Raw genomic sequence first — 24,798 nt, forward strand, 5'->3', positions numbered from 1 at the left:
AGCAAACATCAGGACACAAGTGCTTGTACTCTCCCTCAAGTCCATGCAACTTCCCAGAACACAACAGCTCCCCCTTAAGCAAGTCCACAACAAGCAACAACCACACTGCTTCACACAAACAGAACACAGAGAATTCTCCCCCTGTACCAAACAACTAAATAACAAAATTCTCCCCCTGTATCAGACAAGCAGAGAAACAACAATACAGAGCTAAGCTAAGATACTCAGCTATATCTACAACTACTTCTCCCCCTTTTTAGCCAAAAGAGACCAAAGACACAAAATAAATGTCTATCTAGTCATTAACAGAAATACCAGAAGTTAAAGAGTTACATCACCAAGTACATACACAGTTGTAAGAATTCTGAGAAACAAACTAACAAACACACAAAGAAATCCACCAAAAAACCAAAAGAAACCATCAAAACAAGAGGGACCAAGGCCAACAGAGCTACTCAGTAGAGCTTGAGTTTGCATCCTCTTCAGCAGCACCAGAAGCAGAAATGCCACTTGCATCATCATTGTTAGCAGACCTATGACTAGAGGTGTGGGCTTCAGCTTCTTCTTCATGGCTGACATTAGCATGTTCAACATTTTCACCCTCAGCCTGCTCCAAGCTTTCAATCAAGGCTTCCAAAGATTGTTTTCTAGATGTGGCTGCCCTAATTCCTTCACCTAGCTCTTTACATGTCTCCTTAAGCTCAGTAGTTGCTCCAACTTTAGAGACTGGCCTCCTCATGGCATATGTCATGACAATATCCTCGACATGACTGCCTTCAAAGAGTTTGTAGTGCACAGATAGAGCTGGTTTTCTCCTACTAGGTAAATCATTTGAGCATAAAATACCAGGATGTTGATTCAATATAATTCCACAGATCATAGAGGGAAACGCAATTGGCAGCTTAACTGCATTAGTAGTTGCATGCTTGATGATTTGATCAAACATATATCTACCATAGTCAAATTTCACTTTTGTCCCAACATAAAAAATAAACCTCCCAAGATTATTAGTAATGGTGGAGATATGGTTGGTAGGGACCCAGTTATCAACTCCTATTTTATGCAAGATAACATACTGGATAGTCAACTTCCCAGCAGGAAGATGCTTTTTAAAAGGCCAAACTTTCACCTGCTTAGCTGTAATCTCCCTATAGACCTGATTGTCTGTAACCTCTAATTCTCCTGCACCCTCATTATTTCTGCATAGAAAATTATTGTAGGTGTTTAATTGGCTGCATTATATGGTAAAACACTAGCTGGATTCTAATGTCTTGACTGATGTCATGACATGGTGTGTATGTGTGACTGCATTGTAGGTTAGAATATCTAACTGTACTCTAATGTCTTGACTGATGTCATGACACACTTGAGTAGTTACTGCAGGATTAGCTAATACAGGATTTATGGAATGTCAAACTGGAGACTGTGACATTCATCCCTGTCAGCATCTACTGAGGAATAGAACAGTTGGTGTTCTGTTAGAGCTCAGTATTCGTTTGCAGTCTGGTTATCAAGGAAGAACCAGACCTGTCATAAGGCCTACTGTATGAATGTCAAACTGGATGTTATGACATTCATCATGGACAGTATATACTGAATAATAGACAGAGTGGGGTTCTACTACACTTCAGTATGTTTCTTAGTTTGTTCTCCAAGAGGATAACAGAACTGACTTAAGACTAAATGTGTAAATGTCAAATTGGATGCGTTGACATGTATTAATGTAAGCCGTTACTATAGAATGGACAGTTTGGTCCTGTACAGTTCAGCAAACTTGTACAGTCTGTTTTCAGGAAACACAGACTTAGCATATGGTCCTTGATGTCAAGCTGAATGTTGTAACATTCATTCCTGACAGCATATGCTAGATTGTAGGTTGTTTAGTTTTTCTGTTTCAGCTAAAATCCAGGAAACCAACAACCAAGCTACAATTAAGGAACCTAACAAATAGCCTATTTGTTAGCACACTAATATGTGGAAATTAGTTAGAATCCTATGTGGCATTATTTGTGGAGGTCTTGAGATATTTTAGGAACTAAATATGGAGATATTTTAGGAACTAAAAGATTGAAGACCTTGTTTGTAGCAGAAAGTTTCTGCTGATGTTGTAACAGCAAAGGAGAAGTTTGCTGCGATTTCTGAAGGCCCAAATCCACTTGGGTGATTAGGTTATAAATAGCTGATTGTAATCTGGTCTTTGTAAGCCTCCTAGAATGAAAATTTAGGGGTGTGTGTAAGGTAAACCTCCCAACCTGTGGGATGGTTACCATGTGTTTCTCAGTGGTAAAAGCTGAGAGTTTTTGTAACTCAAGCCTGTAGGCAAGAGTGATTATGTGCTTGAACGAAGCTGTGAAGCAAGTTCAAGTTGGTTAGCATTACATTGTGATTGTAGTGATAGGAATGGAAACTGGAGGTTTCTATCTAGGAGTTCCTAGGTATAGATTGCATTGGGTATGGATTAAGTGAAGAGTTGTAAACGGGTGAGTTTAACTCTGAATTAATACTGCTGATAGTGGATCTTCTTCCTGGCTTGGTATGCCCCCAGACGTAGGTGATGTTGCACCGAACTGGGTTAACAATTACTTGTGTTTTTACCTTTTGCATGTTATAATTTTGTCTGTTATAAAATAAGGTAAACCTGTAATGCTGTAACAGATGATGTTCAAATCAATGTTGAGACATCATGCTGATAACTGTGCAGGCTCAACAAAGTAAGTGCCATGTTTGATCTCTGCTGTGCCTTTGTACCAGATGGACAGAACTGGGTGTTCTTCCATTCTATGGGGATATAGTAGCAGATGTCGTGACATCTGTGAATGTGTGCATATCAGTACTAGGTTGTAATTTGGATAACTGTCTTGCTGTATTAGTTACAATGTTAGATCAGATGTCATTACTTGGAGTAGAACATCTAAACTCTGACTACACCAGAATTTCAAATAGTATCAGAGCAGGCATCCTGTTCTGTTTCTGGATGTGATCCATGGGTGATACTTTCTGGTATCTTGCAAGGAGTTATGTTAGTACTGATGTTGGAACCTGTGGAAGGTTCTGTGATTACCCTGAATGGTCCCTTGAAGTAGGTGGATGGACTATCCATGACAGGAATGGTGTGTACCTGTCTCTGGAGGGTGGCAATTGGCCTGTGTGTGGGACAGCTGTGCCAGTATTGAATCACATTCAAACTTGGTATGGTCTTGGAGGCTGATTTGGTGAAGTGTGTGTTCATAGGTTGAGTTGTATTATGATTTCCGCTGCATAATACCTGGCAAAACTCAAACTCTGATGTTGTTTCCCCTCATGTGGATGAAAGGATGCTGTATTCAAGATCTCATCATAATCTACTGAAGATGTCAAAGATACTTGAGTCTCCTCAAGTCCACTCATCATGACGGTCTCACTTCAGGATTGTAAGAATCACTTAATCACTGATTCTTTTACTCTCTTGAGTAGGGTGTATGAAGACCTTGAAGACCTTCAAGGAAGGTTTGTTCCAAGGAGGTGGAACTAATGTTCTATGCGATGTTAGAACATGTTGTTCAACAAGTATGTAGCTACTGGTTGAAAAGAAGATGTTTTTAGGTATCAAACAAAGGGATACTTCTGTTTGGAACCTACTCCTTACCTGGAAGAGGAGACATATGTGTGTGCTAAGTTGACAAGGGTAGGGTCAACTGTGTGTGTGCTCAAGAAGGTCACCTTTAGAAGTCTGATCTCTAGGAGTTGAGCTGGTTGAGATGTGACATTGTGCAATCTCCTGCTGTTTGGCATATTCCTGTTGATTGATCAGGGTTGGATAGCTGTTCCCTGAAGTACTATGTTGTGTTGGAAGACAAGTCCCCTGGATGTTAGTAGTCAATAATGGGATAACCTGATTGCTATACCATTTAAGAGGATTGGAACCATGAATCTCGTTATTCAAACACCACGTTTCAGAAGTGGCAGTTCTTTCGAGGAGTGAGAATATGAAGATTCAATGGTTAGTTGAGGTAGTATGCTCTGGCAATGCATATTTACCATTGACTAGTGCTGTCTTGTATCACTAGTACTTATGGTCAGCTGGAGTCTGATTGGTGTGATTGGAGTATGTATAGGTATAACTCATAGAGTTAGTTGCCACTGGTAGGGATGGTGTATGTCAGGTTGAGACATTTATATACAATGCATGGTTATTGGTGTGGAGTTTCCATGATTGTTAAGTTGATGGGGAGTTTTGGTTAACCTCCTCACGTTTGGTCAGCCTAGGGTCTGGTTGGCTGTTAACCTGTGTCACATGGGTTCTGGTTGTTGTGTGACACATTTGCAAGGAAGGATTCATCTCTCTCATTCCTAAGGGTGAATCTAATCTGGAAAGATTCTCAAATCTGTTGAGGTGCTTGCAAGCAGAAGATGCTGACACAAGAAGAGTATTTTCAAAATATTCTTTTGATGGAAGTATCTGAAAGGATAATTGGGAAAGGATTTAAGATCAATGTCTACTTGTGCCAAGTACAAGTATTTAATTGATTATCCTTGGAGCTCAAGATAACTGATGTTCTTATAAGATGTTGGAACATCTCTTCTTCAAGATCCTGTGCAGAATCACAGGAAGGATAGTACATTGGTGTATGATCTATCTCTTTGGTGGCAGCAAAAGCATATGATCTCTGAAAAGGTTTCATGGCAAGAAACATGTTCAGCCTTGGTATGTACAAGAAGAAAAAGACATCATAGTCTTGATGGTGGTTACTTGGATCAGTTTATTTCTGATCTAGGTAAGAAAGTGCATTAGCTTATGCACACTGTGGAGTCAAGAACAAGTGGCAGCAGTCTTGACATCATGGAAACAGCCTTGCCTTAGGATGTGGAATCCTTGGTAGAGCTGAAGGGTTAGTTTCTAATTGGTCCTTCTGAAGACTCATACATCAGAGTGTCTGATGTCTTTGGAGAAGAAGCAAGGATTCATCAAGGTGTGAGCTTGGATGACTTAACTGCAAACCTGCAGGATGGAGGTTGTTTACTCAAACTTGGTTCCACAATCAAGTCTATGAGAACATTGAACTCTTGTTCTGTGAAGGGAGGAAGTTCTTTCAAGTGGCAGAAGAAGGAGCTGAATTCAACAGCTAGATGTCAAAACACAATGTTGTGACATTTGGTTGAACATCAGATTCTTAGTTGGTGAAGTGGCACATCAACTTAAGATAGAAAGGTCTACAGGGTTGTAGATTGGATACTTCAAAGAGCTTGAAGTTCAAGTCTCACTTGGAAGGTCAGAATATCTTTGGGAGAAGTCTGATAATCTTGGGGAGGTCAAAAAGTAGCATTTGACCTTTTCATATGAGGATTCATGAAGGAGGTAATCAACCAGTGGCAATTTGTCTATCTCAGAAGTGAGTTCGAAGAATCAAGATAATCCACATATGGAAGCTGATTATTCTTGAGGAAAGTCTGAGACAAATTGCTTTTGGGCAGAAAAGCAGTAAGTTGAAGACAAAAGGAGGTGTTTTCTATTCATCTCTTGGAGCTTGTGGTAGAAGTTCTAAGCCATCTATGGAAGATTATCTCTTGTAATGGGATGAAAATGTATATGTCCCAAGGTATGTCTGGGTTCTTCTTGATCAACCTGGTGACTCAGTGATATCTGAAGACTATCAGATGGTGTGCCTTGTCTTGTTGTGAAGGATGTCCCAGCTGATGTTAGAACATCCAGTGAAGTGGTCTTCTGTTCTGGTTAGAAGAGAGATTGACACAGAGTGTGAATGTGTTCAGCTAAGAGGGTTGAACAGAGGGTGTGCTCTTGAAGACATGAAGATGCGTCTTATGTTTTCCATTCATCAAGTGGTTTGGATTCTCTTTGAATCAGGAAGTATGTGAAGGTCCAACCTTGGGATGTTGGATATGATCATGTGTGATCTCCCAGTTTTAAGAGGAGAGTGGGTTGTTCATGACAGGGGGAGAAGAAGTAACCTTGTGCATTGTACATTTGTGTGTCCTACTAGTTGCATCCACAACTAGTAATTCTGATTGTTGCTAAGATTTAGGGGGAGGAGAAGTACCCTTGTGCACGTGTGTATTACTAGTAGCCATAACTATTAATCGCTTTTGCTTCTGTTGCTGATTAAACTACTATTATGTGGTTTAAACTGCTGATAGAACAAAAAGGACAGAGTATTCACAAGATGTCATATGTGATGTCTTAACATAAGATATCTTATGTGCCTGCTGGAGTTCAAGAAAGTGTTCATGCAGGAGTGGATCAAGATGTCAGACTCAAAGTCATGGAATCTGATATGGGTGTACCTACAGTAAAGCAAAAGTGGGTGATTACTTGATCAAAGTTGTGAAGCAAGATCAAGGGGGTGCTAACTTGGTTGAAATTGTGAAGTAAAACCAAGTTTGTAAGTCTGTCAGTTGTTTTCTGTTTATGTTGTTGTCTTTGGCAACATTTTTGACAAAAAGGGGGAGTAACAGGTGATACCCCAGACAACAGATTGGTCTGTTAAAATAGACGTTCATGAAAGATTCGAAGATTCCCTCCCCTGCAGCTGCTGTGTGTTGAAGTTTAGATTTAACTTCTGTATGTGTGCTGCTTTGTGAAGTTTTTATTTAACTTCCATGTATGTGAGTGTGCTGCCACTCTGAGTGTATTAGCTAGGTTTATTTCCTGCTAGATGTGTGATTCCGCTGCTATGAACTCTGTTATGGGGATCAAAGTGTTTTAGCCAAAAATTTGCCAAAGGGGGAGTTTGTAGGTGTTTAATTGGCTGCATTATATGGTAAAACACTAGCTGGATTCTAATGTCTTGACTGATGTCATGACATGGTGTGTATGTGTGACTGCATTGTAGGTTAGAATATCTAACTGTACTCTAATGTCTTGACTGATGTCATGACACACTTGAGTAGTTACTGCAGGATTAGCTAATACAGGATTTATTGAATGTCAAACTGGAGACTGTGACATTCATCCCTGTCAGCATCTACTGAGGAATAGAACAGTTGGTGTTCTGTTAGAGCTCAGTATTCGTTTGCAGTCTGGTTATCAAGGAAGAACCAGACCTGGCATAAGGCCTACTGTATGAATGTCAAACTGGATGTTATGACATTCATCATGGACAGTATATACTGAATAATAGACAGAGTGGGGTTCTGCTACACTTCAGTATGTTTCTTAGTTTGTTCTCCAAGAGGATAACAGAACTGACTTAAGACTAAATGTGTAAATGTCAAATTGGATGCGTTGACATGTATTAATGTAAGCTGTTACTATAGAATGGACATTTTGGTCCTGTACAGTTCAGCAAACTTGTACAGTCTGTTTTCAGGAAAAACAGACTTAGCATATGGTCCTTGATGTCAAGCTGAATGTTGTAACATTCATTCCTGACAGCATGTGCTAGATTGTAGGTTGTTTAGTTTTTCTGTTTCAGCTAAAATCTAGGAAACCAACAACCAAGCTACAATTAAGGAACCTAACAAATAGCCTATTTGTTAGCACACTAATATGTGGAAATTAGTTAGAATCCTATGTGGCATTATTTGTGGAGGTCTTGAGATATTTTAGGAACTAAATATGGAGATATTTTAGGAACTAAATATGGAGATATTTTAGGAACTAAAAGATTGAAGACCTTGTTTGTAGCAGAAAGTTTCTGCTGATGTTGTAACAGCAAAGGAGAAGTTTGCTGCGATTTCTGAAGGCCCAAATCCACTTGGGTGATTAGGTTATAAATAGCTGATTGTAATCTGGTCTTTGTAAGCCTCCTAGAATGAAAATTTAGGGGTGTGTGTAAGGTAAACCTCCCAACCTGTGGGATGGTTACCATGTGTTTCTCAGTGGTAAAAGCTGAGAGTTTTTGTAACTCAAGCCTGTAGGCAAGAGTGATTATGTGCTTGAACGAAGCTGTGAAGCAAGTTCAAGTTGGTTAGCATTACATTGTGATTGTAGTGATAGGAATGGAAACTGGAGGTTTCTATCTAGGAGTTCCTAGGTATAGATTGCATTGGATAGGGATTAAGTGAAGAGTTGTAAACGGGTGAGTTTAACTCTGAATTAATACTGCTGATAGTGGATCTTCTTCCTGGCTTGGTATGCCCCCAGACGTAGGTGATGTTGCACCGAACTGGGTTAACAATTACTTATGTTTTTACCTTTTGCATGTTATAATTTTGTCTGTTATAAAATAAGGTAAACCTGTAATGCTGTAACAGATGATGTTCAAATCAATGTTGAGACATCATGCTGATAACTGTGCAGGCTCAACAAAGTAAGTGCCATGTTTGATCTCTGCTGTGCCTTTGTACCAGATGGACAGAACTGGGTGTTCTTCCATTCTATGGGGATATAGTAGCAGATGTCGTGACATCTGTGAATGTGTGCATATCAGTACTAGGTTGTAATTTGGATAATTGTCTTGCTGTATTAGTTACAATGTTAGATCAGATGTCGTTACTTGGAGTAGAACATCTAAACTCTGACTACACCAGAATTTCAATTATTAATAACAGTAGGAGAGAATGTTATACACTTACCCCTCACATACACCTTGTAGAACTCCTTGTTGTTCTTATCAGAAATATCCTCAGGAATATTAATAATAATATCCCTGACTAAACCTTCGTAGCATTGAGAGAACCCAACAACAGTATTCAAAAGCCCAACAACTTGTATCAGGTCTATGACCTCCTTAACATCAGCAACATCTTTTCCCAATTCCCTTTCCACAGCTACCCTTCTCTGAATCACAAATTTCCACTTAGCAGCTCCATCCTCAAGATGGAAGGAGATGTTATCCAAATGAACAACAAGAACTTTACTAGGAGACTTCCTAACAGTAGTTTTCTTCGCAAGCGAGATGTCAGGGACATCTTCCTCAACATCCTCTTCAGGCTCAGAATCATCTCTGACCTTCCTCTTCTTTATTTCAACCTTTCTCCATGGTTTGGAGGGACCAATGACAACAATCTTCTTAGCTTTTCTAGCTGACATAAGTTCAGCCACAAATTTTCCTTTGCATGTCTTCATGCGTTTAGCCACACTTGGCTTTATGTGATGAATCAAGCTTTCCTCTTGATCATCAGAGCTACCATCCTCTAGATCAATCACAACATTTGCATCATCATGCTTCTTAGAATGGGAAGCATTAGCCGTGTTAGAGGCCACAAATTTCCCTTTGTCAGACACGGTTTTCCCTAGAGAGCGCAACCCTTCAGCAACCACGGCCTTTTCAGAACTGGAGGAATCATCACCCTTACTAGTAGGTTGTTCAACTTCAGAAAGAGGATACATTTGAGCAAGGGGAGTAGAAACCCCTTTCACAAAGTGGCCTTCATTAAGAATTCTAGTAACTATGTCTCTTATAACACGATCAGTATAATGTGTTCCTTCCTTATTCTTAGTGACAGGAGTTGAACCAGATGGAATACTAGAGGGATTACCTTGATTCGAACATGTAGAAGCGGAGGCATCAATGGAGATGGGTTGGTTCAAATCAATGTCTGCAGTGGGAATAGTAGAGAGAGGAGCAACATCCAGAATCTCATCATCAGGGACGCCCATGGGAGGAACACTAAATTTTGGAGTAGACTTAGTATTTTTAGAAGCAGATGTATCTTGATGTTGTGACATTTTGGAGTTTTTCTGGAAAAAGTAAGGTTTCCCTAGCAGAGGCTTATGGAGAAGGAAAGGGAAGATGGAATAGTTGGAGTAGGTAATGAGGTTATGGGGGTAGCGTGTGAAGATGGAATAGATGGTATTTCCAATACAAGGTAATGATTTACCATAATGGGGGCACATTATTTTAGGAAAATAGACTGTAATTTGAGTACTTTTTCCACTCCATATTAATTGCTACAAATTTTCATAAATGCAAATCCCTAATTTCCCTCTCAGGAATTCAAATTGATTTGCATCCAAGGCCTTTGTAAAAATATCAGCTAACTGCATCTCAGTAGCAACATGCTCTAAGGCTACAATCTTATCCTCCACAAGTTCTCTAATAAAATGGTGACGGATATCAATATGTTTGGTCCTACTGTGCTGAATAGGGTTCTTTGAGATGTTTATAGCTGTAACACCTCAAAATTTGCCCTCCTCTTCTTGAGACTAGTTTGGGGCATTTGCATTTCATGTTTTAGGACACTGGGCATTGCATTTTGCATCTCATGTGAATTGAGAAGGTCATCCTCCAAAGTCTTTTCAAAAGATGGAGAAGTTAGGTGATTCAAGCTTGAGGGTCTCTATGAATTGATCATCAACTATCTGAGGGTATGGGCTCCAATTAGGGTTTTTTGGTTCTTCAAAGGTCTTGAGTATCATCTTATCTGCAAGGATATGTCACCATCATCATGGTTCTATCATCATCAAGACATTTCAAGGTCATCTGAGGACCAAAAGTCAACTGTGCAGTCAACTAAGGGCTATGAGGTGGGGAAATGAGTTGAGACACCTCAATCATGTTCGAATGGGGTCTATTCATCATTCTAAATATCCATCTTGAAGATTCAAAGGTCATGGAAAAAGTTACTAAAAATGGAAAATGACCTATAATTCAAAGTTTCCAAATTTGGCAAGTTTTGGTCCACTTTCAACTTGACCTTTCAATATTAAAGGAGTTTCAAATGGATTTTTGGTGAACATGAAAGTTGTATATCTTTGTCTCCCCTTTCCAAAACGTCCTAATTCATGTCCATATGATGAATGGTTGAGGAGTTATGGTCATTTGATCACAAAGTGTGCATGGAAATTCAAAATGGCATAACTTGTGATATAATGCTTCAAATTGGTTCATTCTTTTTGCAAAGTGCTTCTCATGTTCAAGGCATCTCAAAATGACATCATTTGACTCAATGGTGCAAGCTAAGCTTCAAGGAATCATGGTCAAAAGTCATATTGTTTCACATTTGTTCTAAGGATGATATCATGCTACAAATCAAAATTCACAAAGAACCAAGGCAAGGCTTCACTTCAGCTTTCTTCGTAGACCATATTTGAGTAAAATTGAGCCATTTCCATGCATGAGAGGGGTGTGTATGTTCATTATTTCACACATGTTCAAAATGGAGCAAATCTTCACCATTCATTCTTGGCTTAAGATGCAAGCTAAATAACCTTCAAATCCTGACCCTTGGTTGTTCTTGAGTGGATTGAAGCCTTGGCATAGGACTGAACACGTGCATTATGGCCATGAGAACTCCATTTGCATTTTTGCAAGTTGCTTAATAACTCACTAATCATGATTAGTACTTGGCTAAGATGATTATCAGTGTGATTAGCATGAAGTATAAATAGAGAAACCCTAATCACAAGCCTCATAACAACCATTTCAGATCTAGAATTCAAGAAACTCTCTCAAACTCTCTCTCTCTTCAATTCTGCATTTTCTTCACTCAATTCTCAAAGATTGTTGCATATTCTTGATCCTCATGCTTCACTGATCAAGAATCATCCATCGTTTGGTGCAATTCATCAAGAAATCAAGCAGTTCAAGTGCATTATCATGATGATGGAATTTGGAAATTGAGGCGCATTCAAGAGGTTTCGTCCATTTCTTTTTGCATAAAGCTTCAAAGGAAGTGCATAAGAGTTGGTCTGGAGCAGCTGAGCTTGTGAGAACGCGTTTTCAGAGATCTCCAATTCGAGGTGACTCCATTTTCACTCTCTCCTTTTGCTGATTTTAGGTTATAGAATGGAAGATCTTGTTGTGTAGGTCATAAATATATGTTTAGAATTGAGATTGAGTGAGTATTGAGGATTTGGTGTTGACTGAAAGTTTGGATCTAGAAACTTCTCCTCTTCGATTTGCAAAATCTAGGAAGAATTAGGAGAAACTAATAGGATATTTGGAATCAGCGTTGAAAATTGAGTGGAATGGTGGTGGTCTGGTGAAATTCTGGAAATTTTTTGGGTGGCGCCGCCGTGGGAGCCACCGTGTGCTCGTCGGAGAAGACGACCGGAGCGGAGCTCCGGCGTCTGTGTTATTTAAGGGTTTTGCTGATGTAGGCGCCATGTGGCTTCATGCGTGGGAGGTTGATTGGATGAGGATCGTTTGACCAAGGCCACGCGTGCATGGACTGCTGACTTGGGAGGGTGAGTCAAGTAATGAAACGGTGTGTTTCATCAGTTTAAATATGGACCGTGGATCTCAGATGCACGCTAGATCGTGTGGCTCGTGATTTTTCTAGATTTAATTCAAATATTTCATTTCCCTCCATTTTCCATTTCATATTTCATTTATTTTGGTCATTTTGTTTAATTCATAAAAAATCCAAAAATTGTCCAATTGAGTCCTAATTTTTTTTCATAGTTTTGTATTTGTGTCTACTTTTTTATGGTGTTAATTTCAAGAATTGTTGATGTCTGGATTTTTATGTGGGAATTTTTGAATCAATGTTGTGCCAAATTGACCTAGTGCATTCAATGTATTGTGAAATCCTCAAATTTGAACCTTTTGATCCACTCTTTTGCATACATGACATTCATACATGACATGAATTATTGGTCACTGGTTTGGATTTTTTCTCACATGTTATCATCATTTTTGACACATAGAGAAAAATGTGACAATTTGTGTCACATATTTGACATTGAATTGGTGCATTTTTGTTTACATAGCATTTGCATCATTCTGGATTTGATATTTTGCATGTTGAGCATTCATGGCATAAGGAACTTGTACAAAAAATCCCAAAGTCATTGCTTACATTTCGGATTTGATATGAATTTTCTAAGTTGGAAGTTCATTTTGTGCATATTTTTGGTCATTACATGGCATAGGCAATTTGAGACACTTGAATATGGATTTGATGCTGGTCCTTTTGAGGACATTAGAGGGAGTGTTTGAATGTGTTATGTGTAAAAGGATGGGGCCTGGATTGGTCATTTGGTTAGGTTTTGAGTCTTGTCTTTGTACTAGTGTTTTGACCCAATTTTGGGGTTTGCTCTTGGTCCATTATTTGACTGGTTTGGGGTCTTCTTTGTAGTGTGAGCCTTTGCCTCTTTTGCATTGGTTTGGTCCCTGGTTTGTGAGTCTTGAGTCATTGGATTGGTACATTCATTCAAGTCGTACACTATTTGGTACTCATTTGAAGGTTGGGAGCACAAGTGAATTTTCAAGGAGACTTGTAATGCATTGAGGGAGTGGAGGTTCTTATTGGTGTGAGATGACTTGATGGGCTTACAAGTTGGATTTTTGACTCATTAGAGATGATTTTAGAAGCATGATCTTACTGACTTGTGAACTTGGGAATGGTTTGAGACTTGTGGTGACTTGTTGAAGTGATTTAGGCCTATTTTGAAGCTTTTGAAGCAATTGAATGGTATTTGATGCATGGTGGATCTTTGGCCATGGTGATTGATGTTTAGAGGTTCATATGGTTCTGTTTGGGGCTTGTGGTCATTGATTGGAGTTTATTTGGGATTCTCACATCTTTTGGAGGCTTTAAGAAGTGTTTGAAGAGGTGTGAAGCCATTGTGAGTAAGTTTTGAGTACAAGCTTGTTCTACTCGAGTTTTCAAGGGGTTTATGGTTGATTTTGGATCATTGGGGGTGTGGATTATTGGGTGGTCATTTGAAGGACCCTACTTCTGACTTGGAGTGATCTTGATTCCATTTATCTCCTGCCATTGTTTGTTTATGCCCTGTTGTATTGATTGGATGTACGTAAACTAACTTTGTCTCTTGTTTCAGGTTTGGATACTTATCATTGATGATTGGGTTGTTCTCACCTTGTGAGATACAAAATGCATTGAGTTCTGACCTATTGTTGTTTTGTAGGGTTTTAATTGATATGGTGAGCTCATGAGCTCATTTGAGTGCTAAGGCACTTATGCATTGAATTGTGTAACTGTTAGAGGGTTTCACTGCTTGTCTTCTGGTTTTATGACTGAAGTACTAACTGTTTAGTCTTTGTACAGGTACCTTAGTTGCTTATTTGCTTTAGCTCTTGCTTGAGAATTGGATTATGGTTGATACACCACTCAGGTAGTTAGCTCCTTACTTCATGTAGTCTGGAGTCCTGTCACCTTATTGGCAGGCATTTTGCTGGCAAGTCCTCCTTCAGAGGCTCTGTTTATGTTTGTTTAAAATTGTGCCCAAAGACCTCCAAGATGAGGCATGTGTTATATTTGATAAGACCTCCAAGAGAAGAGGCAATTGACGGATAAAAGGGATTAGTAGTCAATCCCCTGTTATTCAGTGTGTCGTTCTTTATGCTCGCACTACGTGCTGATGCTTCTGAACATGTGCCCCAGATCTTTTGTCCAGAGTCTGTCAAGTGGAAAAGGATCCCACTTTCTGGATCCCCACGCTTTTTGTGTCATGAGCTCACCCTGGCCAGGGTTAAGAGCATGAGGTCTCATCCTCATTGCCAATTTGATCTGCTCACCCTGACGTTCAATGTCAGTGGTTAAGAGCTACAGATTACCCCTTACAGTTTGGCTTGTTTGTCGAGGTTGATATGACCCCTCTTGACTAAAGCCCACCCATTGTTTGAGACTCTTGTATGGATATAGTGTGTGATGTTTGCTTACTTGTTCACTTGTTAGAGACCTCAACATAGGGATATTGATTGCATGACAACTATTAGGCTCGAATCTTAGTCTCCCTATTAGTTTGTTGTTTCCCTGGTCTCTGGTTAGGAGAGTGTTTTACCCCTGGTAAGGGGAACTACGTCGCCCTGATTCTCATACCAGATGAGATACGTAGGCAGGAGGTTGAGTGCAATCTCTCCGGGCACCATTTTCTTTGTTTTCGCGTGTGTTCACCCTTTAGTTGTTTTCTTTTATATTTGTGTGTTCACCCTTTTCTTTGTTTTCGCGTGTGTTCACCCTTAGTCTCAACTTATGTTCACCGTTTCGTGTCTGTGTTTCTGGAATTTGTTTTCTTTGGTGTGAGTACCCGTTTGTTCAGCGCGTGTGGGTGTTGTACGTTCATACCTTGGGGGATTTCATCTGTTATCATTCGAGGTTCACTTCTTGGGGTTCATATTGGGGTTCACCTATGTTGACTTGGGGTATTTCTTCTGTTATTATTTGGGGTTCATCTTCGGGGTTCATTTGTGACGATTGTCATTCACTTAGGGTTCATCTGCGGGGTTCATTTATGACGATTTTCATTCACTTGGGGTTCATCTTTGGGGTTCAATTGTGGTGACTGGTTATGCATATCGGGAGTTCATTCTGGATATTTGTTTGTTTTGTTGGGGTTCGTTCTGATAACCTTTTTCTTTGGTGTTCGCTGTTTAGCGTTTGTTATTGTCAGGAGTCGGGAGTAAGTCCATGTATTGGCATTCTGTTTCCTTTTTGTTATTGTGGGGAGTCGGGTGTAAGTCCATATATTGGCATTCTGTTTCCTGTTTGTTATTGTTGGGAGTCGGGTGTAAGTCCATGTATTGGCATTCCATTTCCTTTTGGGTGTTTCTTTTTGACGTCTCAACATCCCTTTTCGGTGTCTTGTTTCAGCGTGCGTTAGTCGAGCTACGAGTGCTCTGATTCTCCTCTAGATAGAGAAGATACGTAGGCATAGGACGCGATGTCCTAGCGAGCATGTCTCCTTTTCCCAAACTACGTTGACTCTGATGTTTGTTTCTGATAAACTACGTAGGCCCAAGATGCAACATCCTGCCGAGTCCACTTCCTCCGTTTTCTTTCTCTCCCCCACCTGTTTATTGATCCAGTTTGTGCATTTTCTTTGAGCAGTTTGTTAGCAGCAACCTTTTCCTTTCCTTTGAGCTATCTTTTGAGCGTGGATCCCGTCGAGTACGACGGACGTGAGGGGGTGCTAATCCATCCCCTTGCGTAACCGACTCCCGTACCTTGTAATCTCTGGTCGTAAGACCGTTCCTTTCCCTTTCTTAGGTTAGTCTTGCGCTCCCTTTCCGTCATAGGATGAATAGTGTCGGTGGCGGCTCTGTATTTTCCCCGCCGGTTGTTTTTCGCGTCTCGACAGCTGGCGACTCTGCTGGGGATTGAAGTTGACCTCTTGCCGGTCCATCTTCCCTATGCGAGTCAATCCTAGTGCTCTCCGGTGTAGTTTTTAGGGTAGTTTGGGTTGCTCTTACTGCTTTATTTATTGCATTTGTGATTATTATAATATGGTTGTATGTATATTTGCATATATGTTTGCATGCATCATGTTATCACTGTGTTGGATTCTGGACAGGTGTGGTTCCTCTGATTTTGGGGGTGGGTGTTCTGAGTGGGGATAAAACCCAAAGCCCGAGTATACACCTAGGATTAGCGTGGTCTCATGTTTCCTCTCATGTTAGATCAACATGTTGTTGAGACGTGACATACCACAGCCGGACGAGGTTCTTTTGAGAGAGCTCTTCCTTGTGAAGTTTCCACTATGGTTGGGTTATCTCTTTTGAGCTGTTGACTTCGGTGGCCGTTTTTTCCCGGATCCTTGGTTTAGATGATCTTAGGAGAGCTGCACGGCACACCCGAAAGGGCAAACCCGTTGAGTATCTCATCCGATTGTCGAGACCGATTATCCGCCTTATGATGACCTTATTAGAATTCACTTGTGAGGGGAGGGGTTTGATTCCTACAGGTACAGGTTCTGTTGGTGACTCTTTGATGGTGACTGTAGCACCTTAAATTTGCTCTCCTCATTCATGCATTCGTTTTAGGTCATTTAACATTTCATATTGCATATCATCATGTCAATTAGAATTAGCTCCAAGAGTTTATCTTCCAAGAAGTTTGTATTCATCTGAGTATCAAAGGCAAGGTAGAGTCCTTTAAAGGATCAGGCTTAATGGGCTCAGTACAGTTCAAAGTTCAACCGCGAAGTCAAGAGTCAACTGTTGGTCAACTGAAGGTCAAATGGCTAGAGGATAACTTGAGTTACTTCCAACAGGTTCAAATGAGGAACAAAGGTCCAACGCACAGGTTACAAATTTGGAAAGATGACTGGAACTGTCATGCTCGCTAGGCGAGCAGAATGGTTCGCCTAGCGAGCCACCAGAGTCTGAACAGTCATGCTCGCTGGGCGAGCAGATTCTTCGCTAGGCGAAGCCTACGCGTTTTGAAAATAAAAAAAATATAACAGAAAAATTTTGGGCTTGAGTTACCTTCATTCTGAGCCCACCAAGCCATGAAAATCAGGTTATAAATTCTAAAAATTCAGTGGAAAAACCCTAGAAGACAAAAGGAGAGAGATTCTAACTAATTCAGAGCAGCCTCCAGAGACTGAAGGGATCACCTCTACCAATTCCATCTCATATAAACCCTAAGATTGTTCTGCAAACCCAACGGTGCAATTCAATTTCATTCATCTCTCCAATCAGGTTTGCCTTATTCCCATTACTTTATGCTTTTAATTTGAAATTCCTAAAGCATGAGGTATTATGGTTGAATCCGGGAGAGTGGGTATAGTTAGGTTTAGATATGCATGAATGTGTAAAAAATGCCTTGTATGTTTGACCACTTAATTTCTGTAATCGTATTGTTATCAATGGAAAATTCATAACCCGCAGGCATTCGCTAGACGCTTCGCTAAGCGAGCCTGCAGCGAAGTTTCGCTAAGCCTTCGTTAGGCGAAACAGTAGCGATCGCGACAGTGGCTGATTTTTTCTGTTTGCTCTCCAATCTGTTTCATGCTTTGTTATGACATGCTTTCTATTGCCTCCGGGCACCTGTTTTAGTATGTATGTCATGACTTGAGGTGTGGATCCTTGCTCCTGATTTTGAGTTTTGATACCCTTTTGATGCATTTGTTAGACAAGAGGTTTAGGCCTCCTATCCTTGGGTGTTTTTGGGAACTTTTGTTTGTAAACTTTAATGGCATAACTTTTTGGTGCAACTCTTGATTGCACCCCATCTTGTTTTTTTTCTAACCTGTTTGTTGAGTTTTTGTGAGGGCTCACATGACTCTTGCAGGGATGGCTTGCTTGGTGTTCCACTTTATTTGTGGGATACCATTTGGAGATTTATTCTGATTGCCTTGCTGACTTGCTTCCTTTGATGATGTTAGCTTGAGAGACCTCTAGGTTTCTTATCTCTTGAGTTGTTGTTACTTCGGATCTTTATCCGTGTGGTAGATCTCTTGATCCCTTTTACATCTTTCCCGCACTTTACCGCTTTCTTAGCTGGAAGACCTCGATAGGAGGCAATGTTTTTGTGTGTTTACTTTTGTGCCCAAAGACCTCCAAGAAGAGACACCAGTGCTAAAAACCTCCATGAAGAGGCAATTGACGGATAAAAGGGATTAGTAGTCAATCCCCCGTTATTCAGTGTGTCGTTCTTTATGCTCGTACTACGTGCCGATGCTTCAGAACAAAAGCCCAAGATCTTTTGTCCGGTCAGTCAGTGGAGAGGGTTCCCCCTTTCTGAATCCCCACGCTTTGTCATGAGCTCACCCTGTCCAGGCGTTAAGAGCTATGAGGTCTTATCCTCATTACCCTTTTGATCTGCTCACCCTGACGTTCAATGTCAGTGGTTAAGAGCCCATTTGATTACCTTTTCCATGGCTTGTTTGTCGAGGTTGATATGACCCCTCTTGACTAAAGCCCTACCCATGTATGTTTGAGCCCCCTTGTTGGCATGTTTATTTTATGCTATATGTTTTTGTGTGGTGTGATCCTCTCACCCATAGGATTACTAGGCTTCGCATAGTCTCTCGTCTGCATGTCAATTAAGGTAGGACGGTTCCTTCGTCTAGGATTTCCTTTTTTGCATGAGCATCCTAAAACACAAGCAAACTCATTGATTTTTCTTCTCCTAAGAACACGTTAACTCGTTCTACTACAGGCGAGTAAGTCTCCAAAGGTCGAGCATCCGGTAGATTGCGTAGTAACGTTGTTCACCTAAAAACAAACCCGTAGGTAGCCGAACTACGGCTGCTCTGATTCTCATTCCAGATGAGATACGTAGGCATAAGACGCGATGTCTTATCGAGCACACTCCTCTTTAACCCATAGGTAGCCGAGCTACGAAGACTCTGATTCTCATATTCAAATGAGATACGTATGCAGTGGATGCGACATCCGTGCGAGTCATTTTCTTTTGACCCCTCTTTTAGTAAATAGTACATTAGATAAACCCACACCCTTTAGACAAGAACAACAAAAGTGGATCCCGTAGAGTACTACGGATGCGTAGGGGTGCTAATACATTCCCTTCACATAATCGACTCCCGAACCCATGATTTGGTTGCGAGACCTTGTCTTTTCCTTTCCTTTTTCCAGGTTTACTTCGAGCGTTTCCTTTCCCCCCTTTGGGATAAATAACGCACGGTGGCTACTCTTCTGTCATTTCTTTTTCGCCGGTTGTTTTTTCGCATACTATATTTTTTAGGCTGCGACAGCTGGCGACTCTACTGGGGATCCGGTTTCCCTAAGTGAGTCCCTCCTAGCTTTTGTAGTTTTCTTGTTTGTTGGGTGTTTATTCTTTTGTACAGTCATATATTTACCTGCTTTACCTTATTGCATTCATGTACATATGTCTGCTGTATCTGTTGGATCTGTTTGGTTGTTTGTTGGGGTGGGATTTTCTATGAGATAAGCCCACTACCCAGGCTTGAGCGTACACACAGGTTTTCGAGTGGATAGTCATGAGGCTTGCATGGAATGTTGCTACGTTAAGTCGTTCAGAAGACCCACATTCCAGACGAGGTTTCTTTTGGATATATTATGTCCTATGGGTGTTCCATAACGACAGATGTTCCTTTAGAAATCATCGACTCTGGTGACCATTTCCCGAGAACTCAGTCGAGGCCTCTCCTCCGAGACGCGATTATGTTAGCTCTGGTGGGCGCATTCTCGCTGCTCAATCCGAGGACCCCGAGACTGGGAACTTGTTTTAGGATGTCCTGTTGAGGGGAGTCAGTGGAGGTCTTTTATCCCGTAATAATGCCAAACCTTCAGTGGTAAATGTATTATTCTCGACTGAAGGGCTGAAGCGGGCAAACTTCTATTCTTAGAACCTACCAGTGAGGGGCGGGCTAAATTCAGGAAACCTTAACCTCCAACCAACCCGGTTTTCTGGAGCAGAGTTTTGATCTCGTATTATATTACTCAGTGGGTTTCTCTTCAGACCATGCAACCCAACAGTTGTTCAAGCAGATACAACTATTTTGATTTCCATGTCACTGCATTGCATCACATTATTCTGCATCATAGCATGTTTATTTTCAAAAAAATCATGCATAAAAAAAGAAAGAAAAAGTAAGCCCGCATATGCATATCATTTTCCAAAACATAGCATACGCATCATACGCATATCATTCATGCATCATTACAGGTGTTCTTGAGGAGGACTTCTCATCCTTGTTCCCGTTTCAGGCAGAATTGCTGAGTATCGTCCGCACCGTTACGCAACAAGGTAGAACCAACAGAGAGTAATGGAAAGCTTTCAAGTAGATCTAGCAGAGATGAGGACCAACATGGCCCAATTCGTGAGTATGATGCAAGGGGTAGTGCAAGGGCAAGAGGAACTCCGAGCCTTGGTCCAAAGACAAGAGACTGTGACTCCCCCTGTCGGTCAAAATCCGCCAGAAGGGACCCCTGTCGATGACGGTGCTGTTACCAACCCTGTCAACAACCATGCTGATGGTGACGAATTGCGTGGTATTAGAATCAATGGACAACCCATCATTACAGAGGCTGCTAATGCTCGAGCGGCACGTGCTCCAGTTCACCATCCTTCTCATTTGGTTGATAAGCAAGAAGATATGTTCACCATTCCCAGTGATGATGATGAATTTGGAAAAACGGAAGAGAGAGATAGAAAGGTCGACGCCCTTGCTGAAAAGATTCGCGCCATGGAGTACCAGAATTCTTTGGGTTTTGATGTTTCTAATATGGGTTTAGTTGATGGGTTGAGGATCTCGTACAAGTTCAAAGTGCCCTCTTTCGAGAAGTACAATGGCACTTCTTGTCCCCGAACTCATGTGCAAGCTTACTACCAGAAGATATCCGCTTATACTGATGATGAAAAGATGTGGATGTACTTTTTCCAAGACAGCTTGTCTGGAGCCTCTTTGGATTGGTACATGGACTTGAAAAGAGAATCTTTCAGAAGCTGGAGAGAGTTAGGTGAAGCTTTTCTGAGGCAGTACAAGCATAACATGGACATGGCTCCGAGCAGAACCCAATTGCAGAGTTTGTTTCAAAAGACTGGTGAGAGTTTCAAGGAATACGCCCAGAGGTGGCGTGAACTAGCGGCGAGTGTACAACCTCCGATGTTGGAAAGAGAATTGACTGATATGTTCATTGGAACCCTGCAAGGTGTTTTCATGGATCGTATGGGAAGTTGCCTGTTTGGTAGTTTTTCGGATGTTGTGATTTCTGGAGAAAGAACCGAAAGTCTTATCAAAGCGGGAAAAATCCAAGACCCTGGTTCTTCATGTTCTTCAAGTGCTAAGAAACCATTTTCAGGGGCACCCAGAAGGAGAGAGGGTGAGACAAATGCTATACAGAGAAATGGAAATAGAGGACATCAATACCGTCAAGTTGCTGCTGTGACTATTCCAGCAACCCAACCTCAACAACCACAAAGAGGACAACCACAACAACAACAGCAACGCCAATTCCAACCAAGACAAAGAATGTCGGATCGTCACTTTGATCCGTTGCCAATGACTTATGCTGAATTACTCCCTGAACTGCTCAGGTTAAAGTTTGTTGAACTTTGCACTATGGCTCGCTTAACAAGGATTCCCGCTGGTTATGATGCCAATGTCCGTTGTGATTTTCATTCTGGTGCGCCAGGGCACCACATCGAGAATTGTCGGGCTTTTCACCATAAAGTCCAAGACTTGATCGATGCCAAGATAATTAACTTCGCTCCTACTCCGAATGTGATGAATAATCCTATGCCTCAGCATGGAGGGCCCAGATTAAACAGTGTGGAAGATGGAGAAAATTTGAACTTGGTAGTCGATGTTAATGACGTTCAGACTTCGTTGTTTGTGGTGAAGGAACATCTGCTTAGAGGGGGAGTATTCCCGGGATGTGATAAGAATTGTTCAGATTGTGGTAATCATGAAAACGGCTGTGTGAAATTGAAAGAAGGTATCCAGGAACTGATGAATGAAGGTTGTTTACAGTTTGATCGGGTAGTGAAAGAACGTGAAGAGGTATCGACTGTTACCATTTACTTTACACCGTCAGAAGGTCCTGTACGTGCTCCCAAAACTATTAGTGCGCCTGTGACTGTTGGTACTCCTGTGACCGTAGTTGCGCCCGTGACCATATCTGCTCCGGTGACTGTTTGTGTTCCCGTGATTAATGCTCCAGTAACTATCAGTACCCCTACCACCATTGCTACTCCTAGTGGAAGACTTTATGAGAATAGTAGAGCAATTCCGTGGCAGTATGACAATGCTCCTTGCAGAAACAGAAGACCAGTAAATCAGACTCCATTAACAGTTGGTACGGCTGTGGGTAATGTGGGAGGACCCAGAGGATTTACGAGAAGTGGTCGTTTGTTTGCACCACAGGTTCCGAAGGATAACAATGCTGAGGCTCTTGCTATGACAAAAGGAAAGCAAGCTGTAGTTGAAGAAGAACCGGTTCGAAAGGAAGTGCCCGAGAATTCTTTTGAGAAGGACGTGGAGGAATTTATGAGAATTATCAAGAAAAGTGACTACAAGATCGTGGATCAGTTGAACCAGACGCCGTCAAAAATCTCTATTCTCTCTCTGTTAATGTGTTCCGAGGCACATCGTGACACCCTGTTGAAAATGTTGAATATGGCTTATGTGCCCCAAGAGATTTCTGTTAACCAGCTCGAAGGTGTTATTGCAAATGTTAACACGAGACATGGTTTGGGATTCACGGATCTAGACTTGACACCTGAGGGTCGCAATCACAATAGAGCTCTGCATATCACGATGGAATGCAAAGGCGCCGTTTTGTCGTATGTTTTGGTTGATACCGGTTCTTCTTTGAATGTGCTGCCCAAAAAGGCTCTGAGTAAGCTTGATGCTGAAGGGGTTGTTCTCACACCAAGTGATCTTGTTGTCCGTGCTTTTGATGGATCCAAGCGATCAGTTTTTGGTGAAGTCACGTTGCCTGTGAAGATCGGCCCGGAAGTGTTTAATATTGTCTTCTATGTGATGGATATCCAACCAGCATGTAGTTGTCTGTTGGGGCGTCCCTGGATACATGGAGTCGGAGCAGTTTCTTCGACTCTCCACCAAAAGCTGAAATATGTGTGGGATGGTCAGGTTGTGACCGTGTGTGGCGAAGAGGACATCTTTGTGAGCCATTTATCCTCCTTCAAATATGTGGAGATGGATGGCAAAATTCATGAAATTCTATGTCAAGCTTTTGAGACTGTCGGTATTGAGAAGGTGGCTTTTGTTGAACAGAAGAAACCAGGTACCTCGATTGCATCCTATAAACAAGCTCTAGAGGTCATTCATTCAGGTAACACGGAAGGCTGGGGCAAGATGATTGATGTGCCCGTAAAAGAAGACTTGTTTGGCATTGGTTATCAACCTTTTCAATCATCAGAGCAGGGTGTCCAGGATCAGAAAGGGCCGTGTACTTTCACTAGTGCTGGATTGATGAACCACGGGGGTGTCTTTGCAACAGACAATGAAGATGGTGACAATGATTATGATATGGATAATTGGGTGCGCCCGTGTGCTCCAGAGGAGAAGATCAACAACTGGACTACTGAAGAAATAGTCCAAGTTACTCTTCAGACAGAGTAATTTTCTTTTGTTTTTCATTTTTGCATGAAAGCCCTACGCTCTGCCCAAGGCGTAGTGGTTCATTGTAGGGCCACATCATGTTTTGAATTTTCAATGATTATCATCAATAAAGGACATTTTGCAATCAAATTTGTGTTCACTGTCTTTCTGTTTTTCATTTTCAAAACAATAAAAATGGCAATGTTTTTTTTTGTGACTTCCTTGAACTCTTTTCTAAAATAAAGCATGAAACATCGTTCGTGCAGAATTGATCTTGCGGATTCCATTGAAAACAGTTCTGTTATGGCTCAGTATGACTTCGACAACCCCATTTACCAAGCCGAAGAGGAGAGTGAAGAAGATTGTGAACTCCCCAAAGAATTGGCCAGACTATTGAAACAGGAGGAAAGGGTCATTCAACCTCATTAGGAAGAGTTGGAAGTCATTAACCTTGGTACTGAGGACGCAAAGAAAGAGATCAAGATAGGGGCTTCTTTAGAGGAAAAGGTCAAGAGAGGGCTGATTGAAATGCTGCAAGAATACGTGGACGTATTCGCGTGGTCGTATCAAGATATGCTTGGTTTGGATATAGATATTGTAGTACACAGGCTACCCCTCAGGGAAGATAGTCCTTCGGTAAAGTAGAAGCTTCGCAGAACTGGTCCTGATATGGCTGTCAAGATCAAAGAGGAGGTTCAGAAACAGCTGGATGCAGGTTTTCTAGTAGTTACCAATTATCCCCCTTGGGTGGCCAACATTGTACCCGTGCCGAAGAAGGATGGTAAAGTCAGGATGTGTGGCGATTACCGAGATTTAAACAGAGCCAGTCCGAATGATGACTTCCCATTACCTCACATTGATGTATTGGTCGATAACACGGCTCAGTCCTCGGTTTTCTATTTCATGGATGGATTTTCTGGCTATAATCAGATCAAGATGGCGCCAGAAGACATGGAGAAGACGACATTCATTACACCTTGGGGCACGTTCTATTATAAGGTAATGCCATTTGGGTTGAAGAACGCTGGTGCTACCTACCAAAGAGCTATGACGACTCTCTTTCATGACATGATGCACAAAGAAATTGAAGTGTACGTGGATGATATGATTGCGAAGTCTCAGGAAGAAGAGGAGCACTTGGTAAACTTGCAAAAGTTGTTTGAAAGACTAAGAAAGTT

General features: G+C 41.3%; 1 protein-coding gene across 1 annotated transcript; it reads right to left on the bottom strand.

The window, feature by feature from the left end:
• Positions 1-451: 451 nt before the first annotated feature.
• On the bottom strand, positions 452-9,607 carry LOC127104230 (uncharacterized). The gene is made up of 2 exons (XM_051041426.1): positions 8,523-9,607; positions 452-1,199 (listed from the first exon to the last, which is right to left on the bottom strand). The coding sequence occupies exons 1-2, from the start codon at positions 9,605-9,607 to the stop codon at positions 452-454; spliced, it is 1,833 nt and encodes a 610-aa protein (XP_050897383.1).
• Positions 9,608-24,798: the final 15,191 nt, after the last annotated feature.

Source organism: Lathyrus oleraceus, chromosome 7 (assembly GCF_024323335.1).
Source record: "Lathyrus oleraceus cultivar Zhongwan6 chromosome 7, CAAS_Psat_ZW6_1.0, whole genome shotgun sequence".
NCBI classification, from domain to species: domain Eukaryota; kingdom Viridiplantae; phylum Streptophyta; class Magnoliopsida; order Fabales; family Fabaceae; genus Lathyrus; species Lathyrus oleraceus.

Bases quoted from the DNA above. Each gene is read 5' to 3' on its own strand.
- LOC127104230 (XM_051041426.1), bottom strand. From the start codon at position 9,607: ATGTCACAACATCAAGATACATCTGCTTCTAAAAATACTAAGTCTACT. The intron at 1,200-8,522 runs GTATGTGAGGGG...TTTTCTATGCAG, and splicing joins AACAAGGAGTTCTACAAGGT to AAATAATGAGGGTGCAGGAG.